At 37.2% G+C, this 23,530-nt stretch overlaps 1 protein-coding gene and 1 long non-coding RNA gene across 3 annotated transcripts in view; both read left to right on the top strand.

The window, feature by feature from the left end:
- LOC134664074 (uncharacterized) overlaps positions 1 to 23,530 on the top strand; it is a 98,939-nt gene that overhangs the window by 41,309 nt on the left and 34,100 nt on the right. The gene's annotated exons all lie outside the window — the stretch shown is intronic.
- Positions 836 to 23,500, top strand: LOC134664069 (uncharacterized). 2 transcript variants are annotated; one of them, XM_063520658.1, is made up of 6 exons: positions 836 to 1,015; positions 1,107 to 1,221; positions 1,303 to 1,394; positions 20,383 to 20,554; positions 20,743 to 20,867; positions 22,532 to 23,500. In XM_063520658.1, the coding sequence occupies exons 1-6, from the start codon at positions 1,004 to 1,006 to the stop codon at positions 22,661 to 22,663; spliced, it is 648 nt and encodes a 215-aa protein (XP_063376728.1). In that variant the 5' UTR covers positions 836 to 1,003; the 3' UTR covers positions 22,664 to 23,500. The 2 variants fall into 2 exon arrangements, with proteins under 2 accessions (XP_063376728.1, XP_063376729.1); XM_063520659.1 differs by having other exon boundaries at positions 20,404 to 20,554; positions 22,532 to 23,498.

Genomic DNA, 23,530 nt, shown 5'->3' with positions numbered 1-23,530 from the left:
CCCTCATACTAAAAGAGTCGAGCGTAGCCCGACCTATGTGGCGCATTGCACGCGGTCCAAAGCTAGGCGACTTCGACTTTCTCATACTAAAAGAATTTGGCGTAGCCCGACTTACGTGGTGCGCTGCACGCGGTCCAAAGCCAGGCGACTTAGACTTTCTTATACTAAAAGAGACGTACGTGACACGCTGTATGGTTACCAAAGCCACTACACGTTAGGAAATTCTTATACTCAAGGAGTCGGGCGTAGACCGACGTACGTGACACGCTGTACGCTTGCCAAAGTTGGGCGCCGAAGGCACCCTCATACTAAAAGAGTCGAGCGTAGCCCGACCTATGTGGCGCACTGCACGCGGTCCAAAGCTAGGCGACTTCGACGTTCTCATACTAAAAGAGTCGGGCAATAAGATAGAATTCTTATCAGAAATTAGCATGCAGGAAGTTATAATTGTTATAATTTTTTAAATTAATAAATAAAATGTAATTTACTATTTTTTATATAGGTATTTAGCAGCTTACTGACACAAACCGAATTCCACGCGGGCGAAGCCGCGGGCACAGCTAGTATATTATAAGTCTATGGGAACTGCAACTCTGTTTAGAATATAACATCCAAAATCTATGTAAATAATATTGTAAAATTAACGGTAGGTACCTATATTATTTACAACTGATTATTCAGATTTTGTAAATTAATAGTTACTTGTTAAATTACAGGTTATTTTACCGTTAATGATATTGTAAACAGTACCTCGATTTTTTTTGCATAGGTACAAAATAACTGTTTCCGAACGTAAAGTAGGAAACGCCAGCGCGCATGTTTCGAATAAGTCAAAAATGCCAGGACAGTGAACTTTCATTTCTATTATTTTAAGATAGATTTTTAAATAATTTTTAAGATTTTAAGTAGTATTTTAATACCATTGAGATACTTAAGATGTTAGGCATTCAATATGTAGAGGGATCAAAGACGAGCGTTATTTACTTTTTTGTTGAATAGTGAAATGTTTCTGCAGGTATGCTCCGGGTAAAGGATGTTTAATCGATACTATTTGCATGTTGCGTGGGTTATTGTTGTTAACTTAAATGGATTTTGAATTGTTGCAGGGCCGTGTTATAATTGTTTGGTTATCTTGGCTTATCGGAGGAATTTGTGGCGTTGTAATTTTGTTAGTTATAGTTTGCTACTGCCGCCTCATGCCGCGTCACCAGAAATCTTTTGGTAAGAGCTTAAAGAACTTGTCTTTAGTTATTTCAACGGGTTTTCAGCCATTTATTAATTAATTTATTTATTGACTCGCAGATGAGCAGTATCTGAAAGAAAAGTGCAACATCAAAGACAGCCATGCCGCTTACTCCAGTCAGGACGGCTATACGAGGGTGAAGAATGCCGAGGTAAGTTTTATCAATGTCCGGGAACCGGTACACATTAATTTAAATAAAGTATAATACCTTAATGCTAATAATTGGTGGCGTAGATATAAGTAGTAGTATTAAACATTACTTACTTACATACAGTGGCATAGCTAGCATGGGTGGCACCCGGGGCGGAAATTGTGGGTGTCACTCCAAAATTCAATCAAAATTGTAAAATATAATTATTTAAAAAAGTATTAGTTATTTATGTTTAATACTCCATAGCTCACAATTTACTCCATCACTTTCATTGTAGATTCCATGAACTCTCAATAATCCACCCCTGGCGGGTGTTGCCTCTGCGCGCGTTCTATGACACGGGCAAGGACAGCATCCGCTCAGTGTAACCCACATTTCATAAGTGTCAAAAGGGCATCTACGTGTCGGCTTGGGCTCTGCGCACGCCTCCCAAAAGTCCGAGTCATCAATTCATCATTATCCCGTGAAAGATACACAAATAATTTATGTTAAAAAAAACAATGGGTTTGCACTCCGGGAGTGCCAGCAGAAGTGAAAACTCAATGAATGTCTGCAGCACTATGTATTATTACGCTACGTCTTACGTAGGCGAACAACGCGCGAACGCGGCGCGGCGCGGCGCGGCGAAAGCGGCCGCCGCCGTGCCGCGCCGCCTGACATTCGCGTGCAAATCGCGCCGCACCGCGTTCGCAACGAGATCGCTTACGTAGGACACTTCTATGGGCATCAAAGGATTGATTTCGCCGCGCCGCGCCGCGCCGCGTTCGCGCGTTGTTCGCCTACGTAAGACGTAGCGTTATAGCTTTATTTATCCATACAGTTACATATTTGAAATATTTATGTGTATAGTATGTGTATCAAATTATTGTATGGCCCCTATAGGGTAGAAAGCCTCCTCCATCTTGTTCCATGTTTGTCTGTCTTGGGCTGTGGTCATCCAGTTTTTACCAGCTGTTTTTACAACATCGTCGACCCATCTTGCCTTTTTTATTTTTTATTTAACATACACACAACCATCTTTACAGGCTATCCTAATTCGACAGTATGGAATTTTAACACAAAAGAAACTAAACAACATAGGTACATTATTACAAATTACAGTAACACAATACATATAACGTGGCCTTTGTGAATTCGTTCAAAGAACAAAAAAACAAATCTAACTCGATCGCTACTCGATTAAGGGTCCGAATTGCGCGCGTAAAGGGGGCCTGGCGAAGGAGTTGCGTTCGAGCACGCGGCTCGGCCAGCAGGCTCGGCCGCCGCCGCCGCCACACGTACCGGTCTGGTACGTTCAAACGCACCTCTACCAGGACTCCAGGATTGCACAACTTCCCTCGTACCAACTTAAATATATATGAAGCTAGCCCCAGTTCCCTTCTAACTTCAAGTTTATTGTATCCTACCATTCCTAACACGAACAATGTAGGATACATTAATGTATAAAAAGGGTATATACTCCGTATAATTTTAAATATATAAACGTAATAAATTTATTTTGAGTTCTTTCCAACATTAGCCGATATTTCGACTCGTGTGGACTCCAGATGGCCGCATTACCCTCTAGATGGCTCCTGACAATTGCCTCGTACAATACACGTATCGCATTGATGTTAGTAAACGCATGAGCCTGTCTCATCACAAACCCCAGATTTCGGAAAGCCCTTTTACATACTGAAACAATATGGTCTCGAAAGGTGAGGTCGGACTTCAGCAGCACCCCTAAGTCCTTCACTTCTTCCACACGCTGCATCGGTGTCTCTTCTAACACATATTGGTAGCAAATAGGATTCCGAGATCTGGTGAATGAGAGTATGGCGCACTTTGCCGCGTTGAAATGTAGCTTGTACGTTTTACTCCATTTAACCACTCGATGTATGTCCTCTTGTAATTTAATACAGTCAGAGCTGTCATTGATTCTGCAGACAAGCTTTTTCGTCCATGTCGTCTTTTTCCTGTGGGGCCAAGCCACTTCGTTGTTTGCAATGTCCATCTGTTATCCTGGTATCTTGCTATGTGGCCTGCCCACTTCCATTTCGGTGTCATGGCGTCTTCTAGTGCATCTTTGATTTTTGTTTTGTTGCGTATGTCTGCATTTCGTGTTTTGTCTATTCTTCTCAATTTCAGGATACTTCTTTCCATGGCACTATGTATAATTGAGGTTAACGCCATCTAGCGTTATTTCGTCGCATTACTTGAAACCCCTAAGCACATCACTGTTAGTACTCAAGTTATATTAGTACCAGTTAGAGGGAAACTCACTAGATGGCATTTAAATCAATAAAGAAAACTCATTGTAACAATTTTTCGATCAGGTCACGTGTCCGTCTTACGTCTTACGGTCACGTAACACCTGTTACGAGTTTAACATTTTTTCCCCATCACAAAAAGTGCACAGCGTCGCTAAAGAAGTTTTCACTTCAAAAAAAGTAAAGACTTTTTTCCAAGTGCGAGATTTGGAACAGATTCTGTAAAATCCAATCCCATTTTACAATGAATTTCAAATAGTCCAGAGTCATCCAATTAGAAACAGTGACATAGTTTCTCAATTACAGAAATAATCACTTAATAAAAAAAAAACCTTTCTGTACGGCTACCATCAGTTTGGCATTGACATAAACGCTATCGCGAACGTAATTATATATAGGTTCGAAGTAGAAGAAAATAGCCAAAAAATTACCATTCCCCCCTTTATCTATGAAAACTTAGATAGTTTTGGGTCTAAAATTTTGAAAAAAATACTCAAAATAGTTCTTTACCTATAGATGACAGGAAAACCTATTAGAAATGTGCAGTCAAGCGTGAGTCCGGCACTTGGCCGGTTTTTTTTATAGATGACACTAGGGGCATTTCACGCCAAGCGGGCAGCGAAAAAAGTGTCTGGTCATAGAATTTGCTGAAATTTGGAATAATTATACTACTCGATATTCTAAAAATACGCATTTTTTTATTTTTTTTTATTTGGCACCGTTACCGGTTTGGAAGCATTTAAAAAATGGACGAAATTTGAGGAGAGCATTTTACAAAAGCTGATGCAGCTATTATTCAATAAACTGAAAAATAAGTTTAATATTGGTTTGTATACAATTTTAGTTGCTTTTTCTTGTAGTTAAAACAATTTTGATTTTTTTTATTTTTTTCATACAAAAAACCGGAAAAGAAAATTTCAAGTCGAATTTATAATTATAAAGTTCGGTATTTTTCAAAAATTTTATTTTTACCTTGAAATGTAGCTTTAGCTCTACTATGAGTTCCGTGAATGACAGTGAGAAGTGAAGACAGTGAGAAAGTCAAGGAAAATGTATGGATAGTACAGTCATTATAGATTTTGACCCGTGAATAATTAGTTCTTGGATTTTTTTTTCGTAGGTCCCTCGGGGGGGTCACTGGAAGTGTAAATTCAAAAAGTAGGCTGAATCAGGCTCCTGCGTATATTCGAAAAATGGTTTTTTTTCCAAAAAAACGGTTTTTCTTCAATAACTCGGCCATTTTTGATTTTACAGTAAAACCGTAAGGACAAAAATTGTAGGAAATTTGATTCTCTACAAGTTAGTCCAGTCATTATATCAAAAAAACCGATCCTTCCCGTGAATAATCAGTTCTTGGAATTTTTTTTCGTACGTCCCTCGGGGGAATCACTGAGAGTGTAAATTCAAAAAGTAGACTGAATCAGGGTCCTGTGTATATTTGATAACGGTTTTTCTTGAATAACTCGGTCATTTTTGATTTTACAGTAAAACCGTGAGGACAAAAATTTTAGAAAATTTGATTCTCTACAAGTTTGTTTCCCTTAATTAATGCCGTAAAGCGTGGAACATAGGAGATAATGATAATATTTTGAATTTGTCGCGTTTTTCAGGTTTAATTTCTAAAATATCGATTTTGGGGGAAAAAAGGCGGAAACCAAAATTGTTCAGAATTTGATTCTCTACAAGTTTAGTCCTCTTCATTTATGTCGTAAAGTTGAAAATAAACGAGATGTTGAAAATATTTTGAATTTGTCGCTTTTTTCAAATTTTATTTCCAAACTATCGATCCTAGAAGAAAATTTGTAAGGACCAAACTTGTAGAGAATCAAATTTTCTAAAATTTTTGTCCTCACGGTTTTACTGTAAAATCAAAAATGACCGAGTTATTTAAGAAAAACCGTTTTTAGAATATACTCAGGACCCTGATTCAGTCTACTTTTTGAATTTACACTCCCAGTGATTCCCCCGAGGGACGTACGAAAAAAAATCCAAGAACTGATTATTCACGGGAAGGATCGGTTTTTTGGATATAATGACTGGACTAACTTGTAGAGAATCAAATTTCCTACAATTTTTGTCCTTACGGTTTTACTGTAAAATCAAAAATGGCCGAGTTATTGAAGAAAAACCGTTTTTTTGAAAAAAAACCATTTTTCGAATATACGCAGGAGCCTGATTCAGCCTACTTTTTGAATTTACACTCCCAGTGACCCCCCCGAGGGACCTACGAAAAAAAAATCCAAGAACTAATTATTCACGGGTAGGGTCGGTTTTTTGGATATAATGACTGTACTAGGAGTAATTGTACAGTGCCTCTACCGGTCACGCAAAGAACTAAAAATTTCAATTTGTACCATGAGTTACAAACGTTTTTACGCGAGTTTTCCATACTTGCCTAACTTCACACCTAAAACGCTCTCTTTCTAATTATATAATGAAAACTGAGCCAGAATTATTCTGCGTAAATACTTTACGCGAGTAAACGTGACAGATGTTATGGAAAAATACGTGCGTTTCCAACGTGACATTTCTGTCAACTTGTAAACAGAACAAATACGCAGATTTTTCACGAATATCAATGCAATTTTCAACGTAATATGTATAAATTTATAACAGTATGTGAACTTCAAGCAAAACTTTAAGGGATAAATCAATTAATAGTTCGATAAAAGGCTGATTTAGTACAAAGGTAATGAGTTATACTTGACATCATATTTTCCTATTTCTACTGCTACATTTGCGAAAATCACATTGCTTACGAGCAGTTTTTGGTTTTAGGCAAGAAGCTGATTGAAAACAACATTTCCATGAAAACCCGGATTGCATCATGTATGCATGTAGAAGTTACATATGTATTAAGAATTAAGGCTCAATACAAGGAGCGGTACATAGACATGTTGCTGTTTTTGTTGCTGGGTGCACATAACACATAGTAAGAATAAGACATACCGCAAGACCTATTATAATATTTACACAAGAATTGCTACGTATTTTATTAAGCATTATTATCTTAAATAAAATAAAACATACAAATGTTCTGTGGGTTTATTTATTTTTCTTTACTAAGTATTATTTTATTTTCCGTTGTTCAAATTATTGTGTTTGGTACCTAGGTAATCGTTTTTCATGTCAACTTGGTAACAGGAAATATAAAACTTTCTTCAAAAACTTTTCCTGGTGGTTCTGAATCTGAAAATTTAAATAAGATTTAAACACATTTATTGCCAAAAACCCGCTGCGTGGGTTCATTTTGTATTGGAAATGGGGCGCTTGGCACTGAAATATACTCGAGATCATATAGGTACTATAAAATTAAAATCGCTATTAAGGTCATACGTAGGGTCTGTGCGGAAAGAGAAGAGTCGTAGGTATAATGTATGGGCTCCCCTAAATTTCACGACTTTTCTCTTTCCGGACACTCTATTAGATAATGTTACTTAGCAGTAGGAGACGGCCGCTGTCATGATGCGGACTGAAGCGGACCATTATAATACATACCTATTTTAATATTTTAAGATTTCTTCTCATGTGTGTATTATTTTCATCATAGGTAATAAATATGTAGCCAAAAGTAGCCTGTATAATCGCGCCGTATACTTTGCTTCCTATTTTTTAACACTCAACTCGATTATTAATGATGTTTACGTAATTATCATATTTTGCAATTTTTGTCTTGAATACAATTATATTTTAATTTATACATTGTTTACTAACATTGATGTGTTTATTATTTTCGTAACTATGGCAACGTCAAATCTTTAAAAAATTGTAGAATGAAGGTTGAGTCAGTAACAAAGTGATAAAACTGGTCTTAGAGCATTTAATAACTGGAGTGGCCATTGAGTGCTTACTCTTAGGATTTAGGATTAGGGTTCCAAGCAGGAAAGAAAAGCTTGTTTTAACACCATATTGGTAATGTTTATTAATCTCAAGCAAGACTACATAGTAATGGCGTCTCATACGAGAAGAAAGAACACCTACATTTGTTTTATATTGACAACCGAATAAATCAAATATCATAGTCGTAGTAGTCTCGTAGGTATACTCTTTATTTTTTTCCTGACATTATTACTTACCCTTCTGCCGAAAAACTTGCACAATTGTGCAAACTTTTGTATGGACTGACATGACTATTTGTACGTTACGTACAAATCATGTAGAAATAGCAATACATTTGACGTCCCCTCCCCCGCAAAAATCGGCAGACTGTTTTGTAAAGAAAATGACAGCGATGACATCTCCCTTCTAAATGCTCTTAGTGGATGGTAGAGGTAAGGAATACAATCTCCATGTAATTAATAATGAAAAAGTGTCCGTCAAAAACCTTAAGAGGGAAGTATACTACGTAATCGTCCATACAAAAAGAGAAAACGTTTTTCCACTTGTAAATACGAGTATCTTCCATTCCCCATGATTTTTAGTACGGTATTGATACAATGAAAAACTAGGTTTATGGGTTTTCTTTTTTTCGCTACTCTGGAGAGATTTAGAAAAAATATAATAGCTGACAGCGTGCCCAGTTTTTGCAAATATTCTCCCATAAAGGAGTTTTCTCATAAAGTCATAAAGGATTCTCCTTACCTCTACCCTCCATATTCACGGCTACCATCAGTATATGTAACATTACTTTCTGTGCATCTCACTTGCACTAATATGCGAGAGCGAGATGCATAGATAGTAAATTACGTAGACGTGAGAAAATGTGTCAATTTTGTTATTTAGTTCTTTAGGTGAATCCTAGAGGCGCTGTATAAAACTCCGATAACTCTTGCTCTGTTTTTTAGTATACTTAGAAAGGGACAGGATTGTTTGGAGTGGAGTGAAGTTAGGTACATAAGACCGTAAAGAAACGTAAAACGTGACTCACGGCACGTTTATTCACTGAAAGTAAGTGAAAAATACTCTGCCAACTGATAATAGTAGAGCTACTTATAGTCCATCAAAAATACATGGAAAGTTTGAGAATGGGATCTGCATTAGTTTCGGAGATACATGAGCTAAAGTGCAAAAGTGCCGATCTGAGCGTCGTACTGGCGATTCCTTAGTTACCCAGTCAAATAAAGGTTTTGACCCTGGAATGACAAATAATAAACTGGAAACTCGTATAACAACACCTTCATTTCGGCGGTCTATAAATTACGTTAAAAGTCACAGAAAACCTCGTGTTCGCGCCGGAGTTCCCCTATCTTTGGCATAATTTTTTTTGTAATAATTCTATTGTGCATAATAACTTTAGGCATAATATACTGTTAGCATAAACTCACTTGGTACTGGATTGTTGCGCATACGTGCTCTACGCATAATTTTTATTGATCGAAGTGTCTTTTGGCATAATTTTAATGTCCGAATCGAGACCTGGAATCTGTTTCATTTCGCATAATTTTATTTGTAATAATTTATTTTAGCATAATTCGCCATTAAGCATAATGTACTACAAGCATAAAATCTTATGGCATAGAAATGTTTTGCATACTTGCGAGAATCATATATGTTGTAGGCCCAATATTTTTTGGCTGAAATTAATTCGCCGAATGTTTCGCAACTCGCAACTATTATTTCTCATAATTTCATTTCGCCGAATAACAACAGTTTGTTTTCATGGGGTCGCAGTTCTAACTTAACCTAACCCACTTTTCTGGCAACAGTTCGTTTTCTTGGGGGTCGCAGTTCTAACCTAGCCTAACCCACTTTTCTGGCAACAGTTTGTTTTCGTGGGGTCGCAGTTCTAACCTAACCTAACCCACTTTTTTGGCAACAGTTTATTTTCGTGGGGTCGCAGTTCTAACCTAACCTAACCCACTTTTCTAGCAACAGTTTGTTTTCGTGGGGTCGCAGTTCTAACCTAACCTAACCCACTTTTCTGGCAACAGTTTGTTTTCGTGGGATCGCAGTTCTAACCTAACCTAACCCACTTTTCTGGCAACAGTTGGTTTTCGTGGGGTCGCAGTTCTAACCTAACCCACTTTTCTGGCAGCAGTTGGTTTTCGTGGGGTCGCAGTTCTAACCTAACCTAACCCACTTTTCTGGCAACAGTTTGTTTTTGTGGGGTCGCAGTTCTAACCTAACCTAACCCACTTTTCTGGCAACAGTTTGTTTTCGTGGGGTTGCAGTTCTAACCTAACCTAACCCACTTTTCTGGCAACAGTTTGTTTTCGTGGGGTCGCAGATCTAACTTAACCTAACCCACTTTTCTGGCAATAGATTGTTTCCGTGGGGTCGCAGTTCTAACCTAACCCAACCCACTTTTCTAGCAACAGTTTTTTTGTTGGGCTCCGCATCTGCTCCGGCGCTACGGGCATATAGACCAGCGGTGGAACAAAAATGGGTTTTGATAACATTAAAGTTTTTTCTTTTTTGATATGTTATTGTAAGCATGTTAAATAACATTCATGTAAAAAGTTAGAAAATTTTAGGTGGAGCGTTCGGCCATATTTAAATATTTCAATTTTTGCTAAATAACTATGTAAATATAAAATTAAAGTTACAAAAAACTTTAACATATTCAATAACACTTTAATTTATTCACAATATTCGGTTTTTAGAAATCTGGAACAGCTGCTTTCTGGTGAACGTAAAAACACGAATTATTATGCAAATACAGAATTAGAGTAGCTGATATTGCAAAATTACGATATTATCTATCAACTTAGTATACATGTAAAAAGTTAGAAATGTAGACAATGTGCTTGTCTAGATATTGATTTCTGGTTAAGCAGTATAGCCAATATTGAATTAAAGTTTGTAGAGTTAATATTACACGGTCATAATAAAGATCTTACTTCTCACACAAAAGATTAGAAATATAAAATCACGGCGACACTAAATACTGATACGTAAGTATGCATTCCGAGCTTATATTAAGTTACATTTCAAACGCACGGCGTTTTCGCGCGCCGCGCTGTGCGCCGCGCTGTGCGCCGCGCTGTGCGCCGTGGCAGGGGGCAGCGATCGACGGTCGCGGGCTAGCGGTTAGCGCGGTGCCCTTAAAAATACGCAAAGCGTTTATAAAATTATTATCAATGGTAAATAGTTATTTTACACAGTACACTAATGGAAACTTACCTTCCCTTATTTATTTCTATATGTACTAGGGATTGCCCGCGGTTTCGTATACGTAGAATTCGTTATCGTGTTAAGTATAGAAATAAATGAAATAATAGATACATTTGAAAATTATTTTAGGTGCATTGTCATACAGATAACTACCCTTGTTAAAATATTCTTCAAATTCAATACACAGGTGTCATTTCAATATAATTTTGCGTAATTTGGCGCTTTATGGTTATAATGACTAGCGACATATATTTTTTAAGAGCGATCATCTCCGATAATATTTACTTTATTATAAAATCAATTTCAAACTAACATTATTCAATATTTATCATTTTAACGTCAATATTACCAACCAACTGATCCTATTCACCTACGGAAACAACTCAAAATTTGCATCAAATTAAATGCCACTTTTCTTATGCGTTTCGAACAATCAAGAGGGCCTTTACGAGCTGATGTGGTGAAAATTTTATTTAACCTTCGTCCCTTGAAACCTTCACTACCCTCAAGGTTCAACTTTACGAACCACTCGCTACGCTCGTGGTTCAATTTTAGAATGTTTGAATTTGTGAATGTATTTACCTTCAAACCTTCAAAGACCCCCATCTTAAAGGTCGGCAACGCGCTTGCAACCCTTCTGGTGTTGCGGGTGTCCATGGCCGGCGGTAATCTCTAACCACCAGGTGATCCACCTGCTCGTTTGCCTCCTATTTAATAAAAAAATGCACGAGCGGTTAATAAACAACTTTTCCCCTTGTAAAACAAATAAATAAAGTAGGTGAGGTGCAGGCATATGAGGCCCGGCGGGTAACAAGGCCCAGCATTCAAAAGTAGCAGTTGCTCCCTATTATTCCCAATTATTCTGAATTTCTACTTGTTGCTTAGAAGGCCCACTGTCAGTGCAGGTAAAAAGGTCCAGTCCCGGGCCTTATTGAACGTATGAGATGAAATATTAGATTAAAATATTTTAAGTAAATTTTGAATATTTTTAATCTCTTATTAATAAGGTCGATTTGAAGAAACTTCTATGAAATTATGACTTATAAATAACACTTGCACTGCGTGGGCTGTCAAAATTGCTGCAGACTTTTCTTGGTCTAACTCTAATAATGTTTCACTTGCTTTATTGACCTAAAGACGTTTTAAAGAATCAAAAAGTCTAATAACATTGAGGCACTTATACTTTTTAAAGGTACTGCCTTGTACTATTTACAAGTGACTTTTTTTTGTTAATACATAGGTAGTTATTTACGATAGAAGTGCGAAAAATAGATATTTTGCAACGAGTGACGAATTTTAAAACACGGCCAACGGGAGTGTTTTAATGTGCTTATTATAGCACCGGTGTCGTAATGTAGCACCAGATGTACTGTAAAAATTATGTTAAAAGATAATACTTACTGTTACGAATAAATATTTATACTGTAAAAAATTATCCCACCAAACACATTTTCATGTAAATTGTTGCCAAGACGAAACCATAAGACTCGCACTATCAAAAAGTTGTCAGATCTCTAATCTGTGCCTCCAGTGTAAAAGGGTTAAACTTGAGTTTGGCCAAATTACAAATTTTGCCAGTAAAAGGTTTATTTCATGAAACTACATCTTTTGTGCTGACACCCACTGCCCTATGACTTCTAATTGCTGAGATATCGATTGTGCAAAGCGATTAAACTTTTCCAAAAATCACAACCATTATGTTCAAAACGATTTATTTTTATATAATCTCGTTTAAAAAATTTGTAACTTAAGAATCGTGTTACGAACGATGGTTAAAGTAAAGTTTAATCTTAGTGAATAAAATACATTTCAAGAAACATTAGGTGTAAAAAAATCAAAATTCACTTAGATCTATCTCAACTACCGAGTCTAGTTCGTGAATGACGGTAAAACTTAAGTTTTTTTATTATTCACAAACATTTTTTAAGACGTCATTATGTGTAAAGGGGTATAAATAATTTACTTTGACCGTTTTTCACCATCTAGTTTCGCTAAATTGAGTTAATGATGATGGTTAATGTTCACTTAGATTCCTTTCCATATATTTTTTTTAGTTGGTCAATGTTGTGCAAAACGGTGGAAGTCAAATAACAAAAAGAAAGTCCTGTAGAAGTAAAGACATCTAAAAGGCTGATTATAAAATAATTGTGCAACAATAAAAAAAAAAACAAAGCCCCATCTTTGTTAGTAAAGTAAGACAAACAAGTACAACTGCCCTGTTGTCAGTACAACACTACTATAGTACAACATTACTTTGTTGAAATTGTGAATGGTTCAGTAACCATTAACAATTTCAACAGAGTAATTAAATATATTAAGTCACTCTTTAATTACATTGATATTATTCTTTTTGGTTTGTCTTTTTTACCATCAATCTACAAAAAATGCAATATTTAGTTCCCAAAATGGTTTCTTTACACAATACAAAAGTTCAAAAAGATTTTAGCAACACTAGAGAAAGTGCAGTTTAACCTTTTCACACATTCATAATTTTTGTGAAAAGGGATTTAAGTTGTTTTTGAAAGCCAATATTTCCGTTACTTTCACATAAGTCAGATTAATTTAAATGACAAATTATAATTCACGACTTAAACTATCTAAACTAAAAACAAAAACCTATTTTTTTTAGAAACAATGCAGAGAAAACACGGTATGAAACGTTTTTCGGCCATACTGAAAAATTTCATTTTTTGAGTTTAACCCTTTTACACTGGAGGCACAGTCTTGTCGAGCCAAGCTTCAAACTCTACAAGCCCTAACTTCACTAACTCTACACCTTAGTCAAAATATGTGGCTTGGCTGTTTCGCTACCGCCACATGGGCATAAGGTGAAAAATTTATCTAATTCATTATTTTTAGGGTTCCGTACCTCAAAAGGAAAAATACTGAACCCTTATAGGATCACTCGTGTGTCTGGCTGTCCGTCTGTCACAGCCTATTTGCTCCGAAACTACTGCACCAATAAGTTGAAATTTGGTATACACATGTAAATCTATAACCCAAGGACATACATGTAAAGTAAATAACAGAAATTCAAATAAAGGGGTCACTTTTGAGATGAATGATAAATAGAAGAAAAAAAATTATATCTTGTTATATATCAAATGAAGGGGCGCATTGTGAGAATCTTAGATATATTTTTTCATAATTTTAAAATAAATAGTTTAGAAGTTATTTAAGAAAATACAAAAAATGACCATCCCCCCCCCCTTATCTCCGAAACTACTGGGTCTAAAATTATGAAAAAAATACACATATTAGCTTTTTTCCTATAGATGACAGGAAAACCTATTAGAAATGTGCAGTCAAGCGCGAGTCGGACTTAAGTACCTAGTTTTCCGATCCCTACGGGTTTTTTAAAGACATTTTACTCACTTTTCTCTAAAAAAAAATATATTGTTAAAAATTGTGTAATGTACGGAACCCTTGGACCCCTTGGAGTCCGACTCGCATTTGGGCGGTTTTTGTGTTATACTTACATACAATAGTTCTTGTAGAAACGAAACGGCCAAGCCACATACTTTTGGTGTAGAGCTAGTAAAGTTAGAGGGCTTGTAGAGTTAGAAGCTTGGCAAGAGATCTGATAACTTTTTGACAGTGCGAGCCTTATGGTTTCGTTTGGGCAACATTTTACATCAAAATGTTTTTGGTGGGATTTCACGTCTTTTTGTAAGTTGCATATGACAATCTTCCATCCCCTAATTTAAAGGGTTGGGGTGATTTACTATTAAAAATCCTGAAATAAGTATCTGGGGGCATCTGTTACACAATGTACTTCTTACTGATTCCCCATATAAACCCTTCACTCCGTAAGGGTAAACTTTGGGGTTGAAATCTGCCTTCACCCCGTAAGGGTAAACTTTGAGGTTGAAATCTATTCTATATCCTTCCCCATAACAATACCTATCTACATACCAAATTTCAACTAAATCGGTTCAGCGATTATTGATTCCCCATATAAAATTAAACCCCCTCTTCATCCCCTTAGGGATAAAAAATTTCAAGTTTTTGAATTTATTTGTTGTTTGTGTACTAAAACTATCTTACATACCAAATTTCAGCTTCTTAGAGGACTTCAGGAAGTACCCGGTATTGATGATCATCAAGTGAGTGAGTCAGTGACGAAATCAAAGTTTTTAGATATGAATAAAATCTAAAGTATAAGAGCTATGCAATTGATATGCTTAATAAGTCCGAGAACTTTGTTTATCTGGTATAATCCAACCCCAAGTTATGAGGGTTCCAAAAAACGACAAAGCGCTTCGAGAAAAGGTAGATAGTGCCCGTGCGCTTTGCTCGTCTTGGCGGGGGCACTTCCGTGCCCCCAGATGTTAAAAGATGATAATACTGTAACTAATAAAGATTTATGTTTAGTTACCTACTATTTTCGCGTAAACTAGACAATTTTTAAATCTTTAGTTATTAAGGCCCAAAATAATTATTTTCACTTATTATAAATAAATCCTCCTGATATGAAGTATCAAATATTGTTATTTGTATATGTATAACTCTTAAGTTAAAAACAATAAAATCTGTTATTACCTACTGTCAAAATGATTATTTTTTGCGGGATTAAGTAATACACTGCTAGTGTTCAATAAGGCCGATAATAGGACTTTTATAAAAGGTTTATTTTCCAAGAGTATCGTAATATTTTTATAACTATTTTGGTATAATGAAGAAACTTAAATAAATGAGAAACCTATTTGAGTGAGTTTTTCATACTTCATATCCTGTTCATTAAAAAAAAAAACATTTTAATTTAAGGTGGGCTGTATATAGGCATATACGGCCCACACGGAATATACAATAAGGTAAGTGAGGCCACTTACCTTATTGTATATTCAGGATGTATACCGTGTAATATTGAGCAGTTGGTTTATAATATACATATTATGATATTGACGTTGAATAGGACAGGACATGACAATAGGAACCAGAAGTAGGTATAGTTGGTCAAACCAATTTGTCAGTAAATAAAAACAAAAAACTATATTCATCCTTTTGGGTGCTAGTACTAGTGTAAGTCAAAGATAGTATGATGATTCTCCCTGTCTATGTTTGAAATGAGACAGTCCTTTGACAAACTATGTATAGTAAAAAATAGTTGTGAATATCTTGTACATTTTTATTACAATATTAGTGAAGATAATGAAATATAGCTGGTCAAGCAAATCTTGTCACTAAAAAAAGGCGCGAAATTCAAATTTTCTATGGGACGATATCCCTTTGCGAATACATTTTTCAAATTTGCCGCCTCTTTCTACTGACAAGATCTGATTGACCAGCTGTAGGTATTTTTACGTAATAAGATATTTTAATTTCACGTAATGTCCGCATCTAATTTGTATATGTGCACGGTAAACAAACAAATGAATGATAAGAAAAGACAGACAGTGTTACTGAGCGGGAGGTGGGGCGAGGGGCGAGGTATAGGTAGGCTATGATAGGCTCTCGAGCGCTGCGCCGGCGACTGACGGACCAGCGCGGCGTATGTATGAATTTCGCGCCTTTTTAACTAGATTTTACTATTACAATGCAAGCTACACACAGAAATTTCTTACTTTCCATAATATGGCTGCGTATATTATTTTATAGTAATAGACTTATTTTTACAGACTCTAATTCAATATTAGATCTTATAGGACAAAAAACGCATATTAATTCTAAAGCATATATCTTATTCTTCTAGCTTTTTAGCTTGCCTATTAACTTAAAAATTTAGATATGTTGTTGTGGATTTATTAAACTTTAATTCAATATCGACAAAATAATAAGCTAATTGTAGTTTGACAAAGAAGCACGTTAAAAAAATTTCTAATAATTTTACATTATATAGCGTCATACATATTATAAACAATGGAACTTAAACATTGCACTTTAATTCAATATTAAAAAATCATTACTAAAAATATATAAATACCTAATTTATATCTAACGCTCGTTCTAACTTTTCATCATATATTGCAAATATGCTTAAAAATATGTCCCATATCAGATAAGTATCACTTTTTCAACTTTAGAATTATCAAAACTTTTAGTGCAAAAATCCGGTCCCACTATTGAGCTAATATCAGCCCCTTCGCCCTTGCGTAGCAAAGCGCAGGCGCTAATGCTACGTGCCATTCTGCTAAATGTAGCTTATGACAGATGCGTTTTAGATCATAAAAGTTATACCAAATAGAAAGAATCGAAATACGTTTTCTGCGATGTAAATATTCGCCTAAATCCTATTATGCTAAACAGATTATGCAAATCACATTTCGGACATTTAAACAAACGCAAAATAAAATTATTCGTATCAAAAGTCGGCCAAAATAATAGTAGTCTATTTAAGATTCGGACTTGCAAACATTCGGCCTATTGCATATTATACAAACTGAATCTTTCTGCAAATTTAACATTCGTCGAAATACATTTCTGCGAAATAGGTTATGCCAGATGCGTTTCGGGTCACGGAAGTTATGCCAAATAGACGGAACCCCTTCTTTAGCGGCGCTGTGCACTTTTTGTGATGGGGAAAAAATTTTAAACTCGTGACAGGTAAGATTCGTAAGACGTAAGACGGACACGATAAGATTTGGAAGGATCGTAGTATATTAAGACAGACAAAGGTTAGACTTGTACGCTCTCTGGTTTTCCCAATCTTTCTGTATGGTTCGGAGACATGGACCATACGAGCCAATATGATAAAGCGTATAAACGCTTTTGAGATGTGGGGTTGGCGCCGACTTTTACGAATTCCGTGGACGGCAATGCGTACCAATCAGTCCATATTGAAGGAGCTACGCATAAAACGCCGGTTGTCAACGATATGCCAGGACCAAATGCTTTCATACTTCGGACACCTCTCACGTCGCTCTCCGGATAGCCTGGAAAGAGTAATAATGACGGGGCAAAGTTGAAGGCACGAGACCTCAGGGCCCTCCTGCTAGATGGTGTGCTCAAATTACGGCACCTATGCAATTAAAACTGCACGAGGCCATGCGCATGGCGGGGAATAGAACCCTATTGAGGAACCTGGTCTTCAACAGAAGGATATGATGTCACGATCCTCAGTATTGAGGGACCGACTGAAGAAGAAGACGGACATGCGATCTGATCGATAAACTGTTACAATGTCATTGAGTTTTCACTTCTGCCGGCACTCCCGGAGTGCAACCCGTTGTTTTGTTTTATTGGGAGGAAAATCCGTTATGGATACCTCCGAAACGCAGGGACAGCGCGGAGGTTATGTCGGACTTTCACCGTCTAATAACCTCCCAGTTGTCCTCCTCGGCGCATTTCGGACGGCCCTGGGATCCCTAACGAACGCGCCAGTGCCGTACTAGCGCTATAATATGCCCCTTCGTCCTTTGTGTGGATCCCCTCTTTTCAGTCGCAGCCCCCTGCGACCGTCTCCGACCCCGAGAACCCCTTTTAGTCGCCTTTAACGACAGGCAGGGGATACCGTAACCGTATTTTTACGCCCGGGCTACAGGGCGCATTACTTACATACCTATATAGTGATTTGATTAGCTGTATGAAGAAGCTTATTGTCTATTCTGAAAGCACAAGATAATGCACAAAAGTATGGTGGCCGTGTGCTGTCTCCCTGTGACTCTTTTGCTGTCGCTCCCTCATGACTGAGGATTGAGGATCATTGATGGATGTGGATGCTCACACCTCACCTGGTTATTTACTGTGATCTGCCTCCATCGGTGCCTGTTCATCGATGAACAGGCACCGATCGCGTCTCTGATGACCGATCAAATGTTGGTTGAGGATGGGGCCCCTTTTACTTGATCGCTCCATCTAGTTGGAGACCGTACCCGGCCTCGTTTGCTCTCCGTGTTTCCCACAATGAGCAGCTTTTCAAGTCTTCTCTTCTCATTACGTGGCCGAAGTAGGACAAAAGGCCGTGAAAGGTTCGATACATTTGGTGTGCATGGCGGTCCAAGGTATTCTCAACATACTTCTCCAGCACCACATCTCGAATGTATCGATCCTTTGCCAGCTTTGCCTTTCTCGGGCTCGTATCGTCCATGTTTCTACGCCATACAGAAATATGGGATATGGGGAATACACAAGAGCGCGTGCTAGCGGGGTCGTGGTGGTAATGGTTATTCCTCTCTTCTTTCAGACGACATGCAGTCGGGTCATCGAGTCCTTAGTTATACCAATACGCTTTTATATCCGGTACCCAGTCGCCATCAACGTAAAATCATGCTTCGAATGACCCCGTTTCCTTTTACGTCATGCTACCATTATCCGATGTCCGCAGTGTCCAGAAAAGACTAAAAAAAGGATTTTTGATTTTTTTATAATTATCAATATTATTTAAAGTGTAGCAGGAATCTGAAATCAAAAAATATAGTTGTAAAGCTACACAAATTACATTTAAAGATATAGGTAAGTATATAGTTTATTACGAGTATACAAATTTGTTGATAAATGGGACTTAAAAAAATTATATTAAGCGTGGGTCAGAGTGATCTCTGATCTCATATTAAGGTGGGAAAGTTACTTATAATTTTATTTGTTCTACAATAGTTTTTTTAGTTTTTAGAAAATAACTCGTAAACGGTGGCACACAGCAAAAAATAATATTTTACGTAAATAATTTGTTTCAGATTTCTTATAAAATAAGAGCTAGTTTTTTTATCTAGGATCAATTGAAAAAAATATTGATGGGACAAAATAAATTCTAAGGTCCCCTATTTTTAAGCCATTCGTAAATAATTCGTAAACGATGGCCAATAGGCCAAGCAATAAGAGTCAAAAATTCTGTTTTTATCAATTCCCTCTACAACGTTTTTTGAGCATTCATTTCCTGACCTACAATAGCAAAAAATGTTTTATTACATTAAGAAAAGTGTAGCTTTACGACTGTATTTTTTGTTTTCAGATTCCTGCTACACTTAAAAAAAACTGGTAATAATAGAAAAATCAAAACACGTTTTTAGGCTTTTCTATTTTATTCTTTTTTTTTTGTTTATAAGTACATTGTTTTTGTTCTTAAAAATAGACTCTTCATCCTCAATTTATCCGAAAATGATATATTAGGTACATACCCTAATAGGTTTAGAGAAATGTTGCTCCAAGTGAAGCGTCGCAGCGTCGAATTTCCCCTCCTCCCCCCCACTAAGTGAGAGCACAGAATAACTAATAGGTGAGAGGTGGCTCTCGACGGCTCCCGGTCTGTATGTATCTGTTCATGACCAGCTAAGAATCAAGTGTGCCAAGTTTCAGCGCATAGTCACAAAATGCAAGGTGTCGTGCACTAACAAACCAGCTATTAAAAAAAAATAAAAAAAAATAAAGCGTTTATTCACAAGCTTACTTACATCTAGATACAATACATTCTTCTGCCAAACCACAGAGCGGTTTGTTGGCAGACGAGGCTCCTATTATAATAAGTTTATATATAAATAAACTATCTTACCTAGTACTTACTAGGTAGTTTATTTATATGTAACTTAAACTTATCTACTTAACCCTTTACCGCATGCCTTTTTAGCAGGTGTCTTATTAATTCTCAAATCTTGAACATAAATTAGTTAAAGTCTCTCCGGCTTACGCAGGGTCGACTACTTTTATGTCTTCTTTGAGAATGCCAGCCGCGTTTTGGTGTTCATGCTCCTCAAAAATTAATAGGTTATTAGCATTTTCACTTTTCAGTGGACAGATTTCTTAATTGACGATAGAATGTCGTGTCGCCGGTGCAGGTGCAAGTGTCCCGGCACTCGCGGCCCGCGAGCTACGCGGGCGACGCGGAGCGCCGCGCGCGCGCCGCCCGGCCGCCGCCGCCGCACGACCCGCGCTCGCACGCCGCGCCCGCTGACAGAGACCAGCTGGCGCAGTACGCGTCCAGTGGCAGTGAGTGGCGCTACTTTCTATGAATTCCGTGATTCGCCTTTGATTCATACATTCATAGGTTTCTAGCCAAACATTCTTACGAGCAATAAAGCCTAACTCGATAAATCTGAAGCTGGAATCCTGAACCTTATGTCGACAATATTTTCTACAACAACTAGGTACCCATTACTTACTTACCCTGTTTTCAGTGCTAGACGAACTATCTACGAGCACTAGCATCGACGCGCTCAAGACGCGCTCGCTGCCGGCGTTCCTGCGACCCAAGCCGCGACCCCTGTCCACCGAGGACGACCTGCAGCAGCTTTACGCTAAGGTATATGCAATCGTGAGTCGTGACGTTTATCCACTTTATAAATCAGGGATCGACGCAACCAGATTTAGAAATACTGCGCTGCTTTTTTTTACCACTAAACAGCTCCTTTCGCAAATCGTGAATGGCCCCCGTGTAAACGTTTTGGGGTACAATTTTTAGGGTTCCGTAGGTACCTCAAAAGGAAAAAAACGGAACCCTTATAGGATCACTCGTGCGTCTGGCTGTCCGTCTGTCACAGCCTATTTTCTCCGAAACTACTGAACCAATTAAGTTGAAATTTGCAGAGATGTGAAAAATACTTTATAAAAAGTATTTAAATACTAAATACAAATACTTCCTTGATAATACTATTTCAAATGCAAAATACAAGATACGAAATAGGTATTTTCAAAATACTTTTTGAAAATACTTACAAATACTTTGAGATAAAAGGTACTCTGAGTTGTGAATACCTAGTCTGAATTAAAAAGTATTACTCGAAATTTCCGAGTTGAAAAGACTCTTTGTTCTTTGAAACCAATCCTCTATCTAAAGTCCAAATTTCTAGTTGTTTGCTCATATTAATTAACCGGTAGGATGTAGGTATGGATGATGGTTTTTAACGGCCAACTTTTAAAGCATTAATTTGTAATGTTTTACAGCTAGTATAATGCCTCTCGTTAGTGTGATGAAAACGTCTCGTTTGTGTTTCACCAGGGCAGAAAAGTTTGTTCTCCTCTCGTGCCTTGAAACCCTCGCAACACTCAAGATTCCACTTTTTTAACCACTCGCTATGCTTGTGGTCATGTGCGACGTTAGTAAACAGATTCAACAGTTGTTCCATGTTAAAAGAATGAGAGAGTCGCCAGGATTGTAACATCAGAAGAGATTGTAACTCCTACCTACTATAAAGTATTTTGCATTTTCAAAATAGAAAATAGGTCCCAAAAACTATTTCTAATAAAATACAAAATAGTTTTCTTCAAAAGGTATTTAAATACAAAATAGGTATTTTGCATTTTGTATTTGCATTTTAAATACAAGTATTTCAATTAAGTCACATCTCTGGAAATTTGGTACACATATGTAAGTTTGTGACCCAAAGACGAACATGTAACGTACTTAAATAAATGAATTCTAAACTTAGGGAGCAGTTTTGGGAGAGAAATGAGACAATTAAAAAACGAAGTTTTGCAAACTATATCGTGTAATAAACCAATATCAAATGAAAGAGCTTATTCTGAGAATCTCAATATATATACATATATATATATATATATATATATATTTATAATTTTAAGATAAATAGTTTAAAAGTAATTTAAGAAAATATGCAAAAAATTACAATCAATAACAATATCAAGAAAATGCATTGTTAAAAATTGTGTAATATACTGAACCCTTGGAACACGGGTCTGACTTGCACTTGGCCGGTTTTTGACAATGCTTGTCATTATTTCGCTACATACCACAAAGTAAATAATTGTAATAATTGTGTTAGGATAATTTAATATATAAGTTCTACATAATAAGTTTTCTGCCCCTCCCGGGTTTAATAATATGACGTGTATATTTTGTAGGTATACTTATGTTATTTAGCATGAATAAATGAAATTGAGTCGTCCTACACACAAACAACTATGGCTGTTACAAGCCGTCTTTAAAACTAGATCGTGGTGTTGCAGGTGTCCCTGAGCAAGAAGTACAAGAACCGCATGCGTAGCGAGCACGCAGCCATTATTGCGCTGAGTAAATCGCGTAGCCAGTTTTTCGACGCTGATGCAGTCATCGTGTACGACCAGCGGACCGCTCTCTAACTTATAAAGTCTCTTGTGCTCAAAATCCGACTGATAGTGATAAATTGATAATAGAGTCGGACCAAGCTAAATCTGCACTGACTTTGTACAGACCATAGAGAAGTCTAAGTCTAGTTAATTTCTTTATGATAGAGACGGAGTGTGATTGTCACTATAAACGTCAAATTTTGACACTTTAAAGTCAGTTCTCTTCTCATATCAGACGTCGGTCGTAGAAGAGATCGACTTCTTCGCAGATGCAGAACAACAACGAGTAATACATATTGCGCTTGCGCCGCTGCGTCCAGCAGGTCCAAACGAGGACGCGAAAGATTAGTGACAGATTACATCAGCTGATCTTGATTTCAGTTAAAAGGAATTTCCATCCGAACATAACTTTTCAAGAAGTTAAATTCAGGATATTCAGATATACCTACCTACAACAGTTAACAAATACGTCTTCACTTTTTACAGTAATAACGTTCTAACAAGATTTTGCCCTGTGCCCGGACCCGAGGGCCCCGCGGTGCGCGTGTTGTTTGTTGTATTGTTGTTGGTGCTCATGTTGATGTGTTGTTGTTGCTATTGTTTTTGTGTAATAATTTGTTTTCCAGAGGGAAAAAGAAATGAAGTTTTACTTTTGCTAGAAAGAAAAGATCCGCATGCGAGCACTTGATTCCCGCGAAGCGGGAAGTTGGAGCTTAAACACGACCTAATAGTAAGTGTCTTGACAAGCTCACGTCGGGCCTACGGCCTTCGGCCCGTCGTTGCGCTTGTCTTGCTTCGCTTATCAAGACAGTTGACTTGGTAGAACGCTTGGAAGCACCGCATTCACGCAGCTCGGCCTTCGGCCTCGCGTTTTGGGAGTCGGGGTGGAGGCTCGGGGCC

This window comes from Cydia fagiglandana, chromosome 4, assembly GCF_963556715.1.
Source record: "Cydia fagiglandana chromosome 4, ilCydFagi1.1, whole genome shotgun sequence".
Taxonomy (NCBI): Eukaryota; Metazoa; Arthropoda; class Insecta; order Lepidoptera; family Tortricidae; genus Cydia; species Cydia fagiglandana.
Note: the sequence above shows the minus strand (reverse complement) of the source record. Positions and strands in the feature narration are given on the sequence as shown.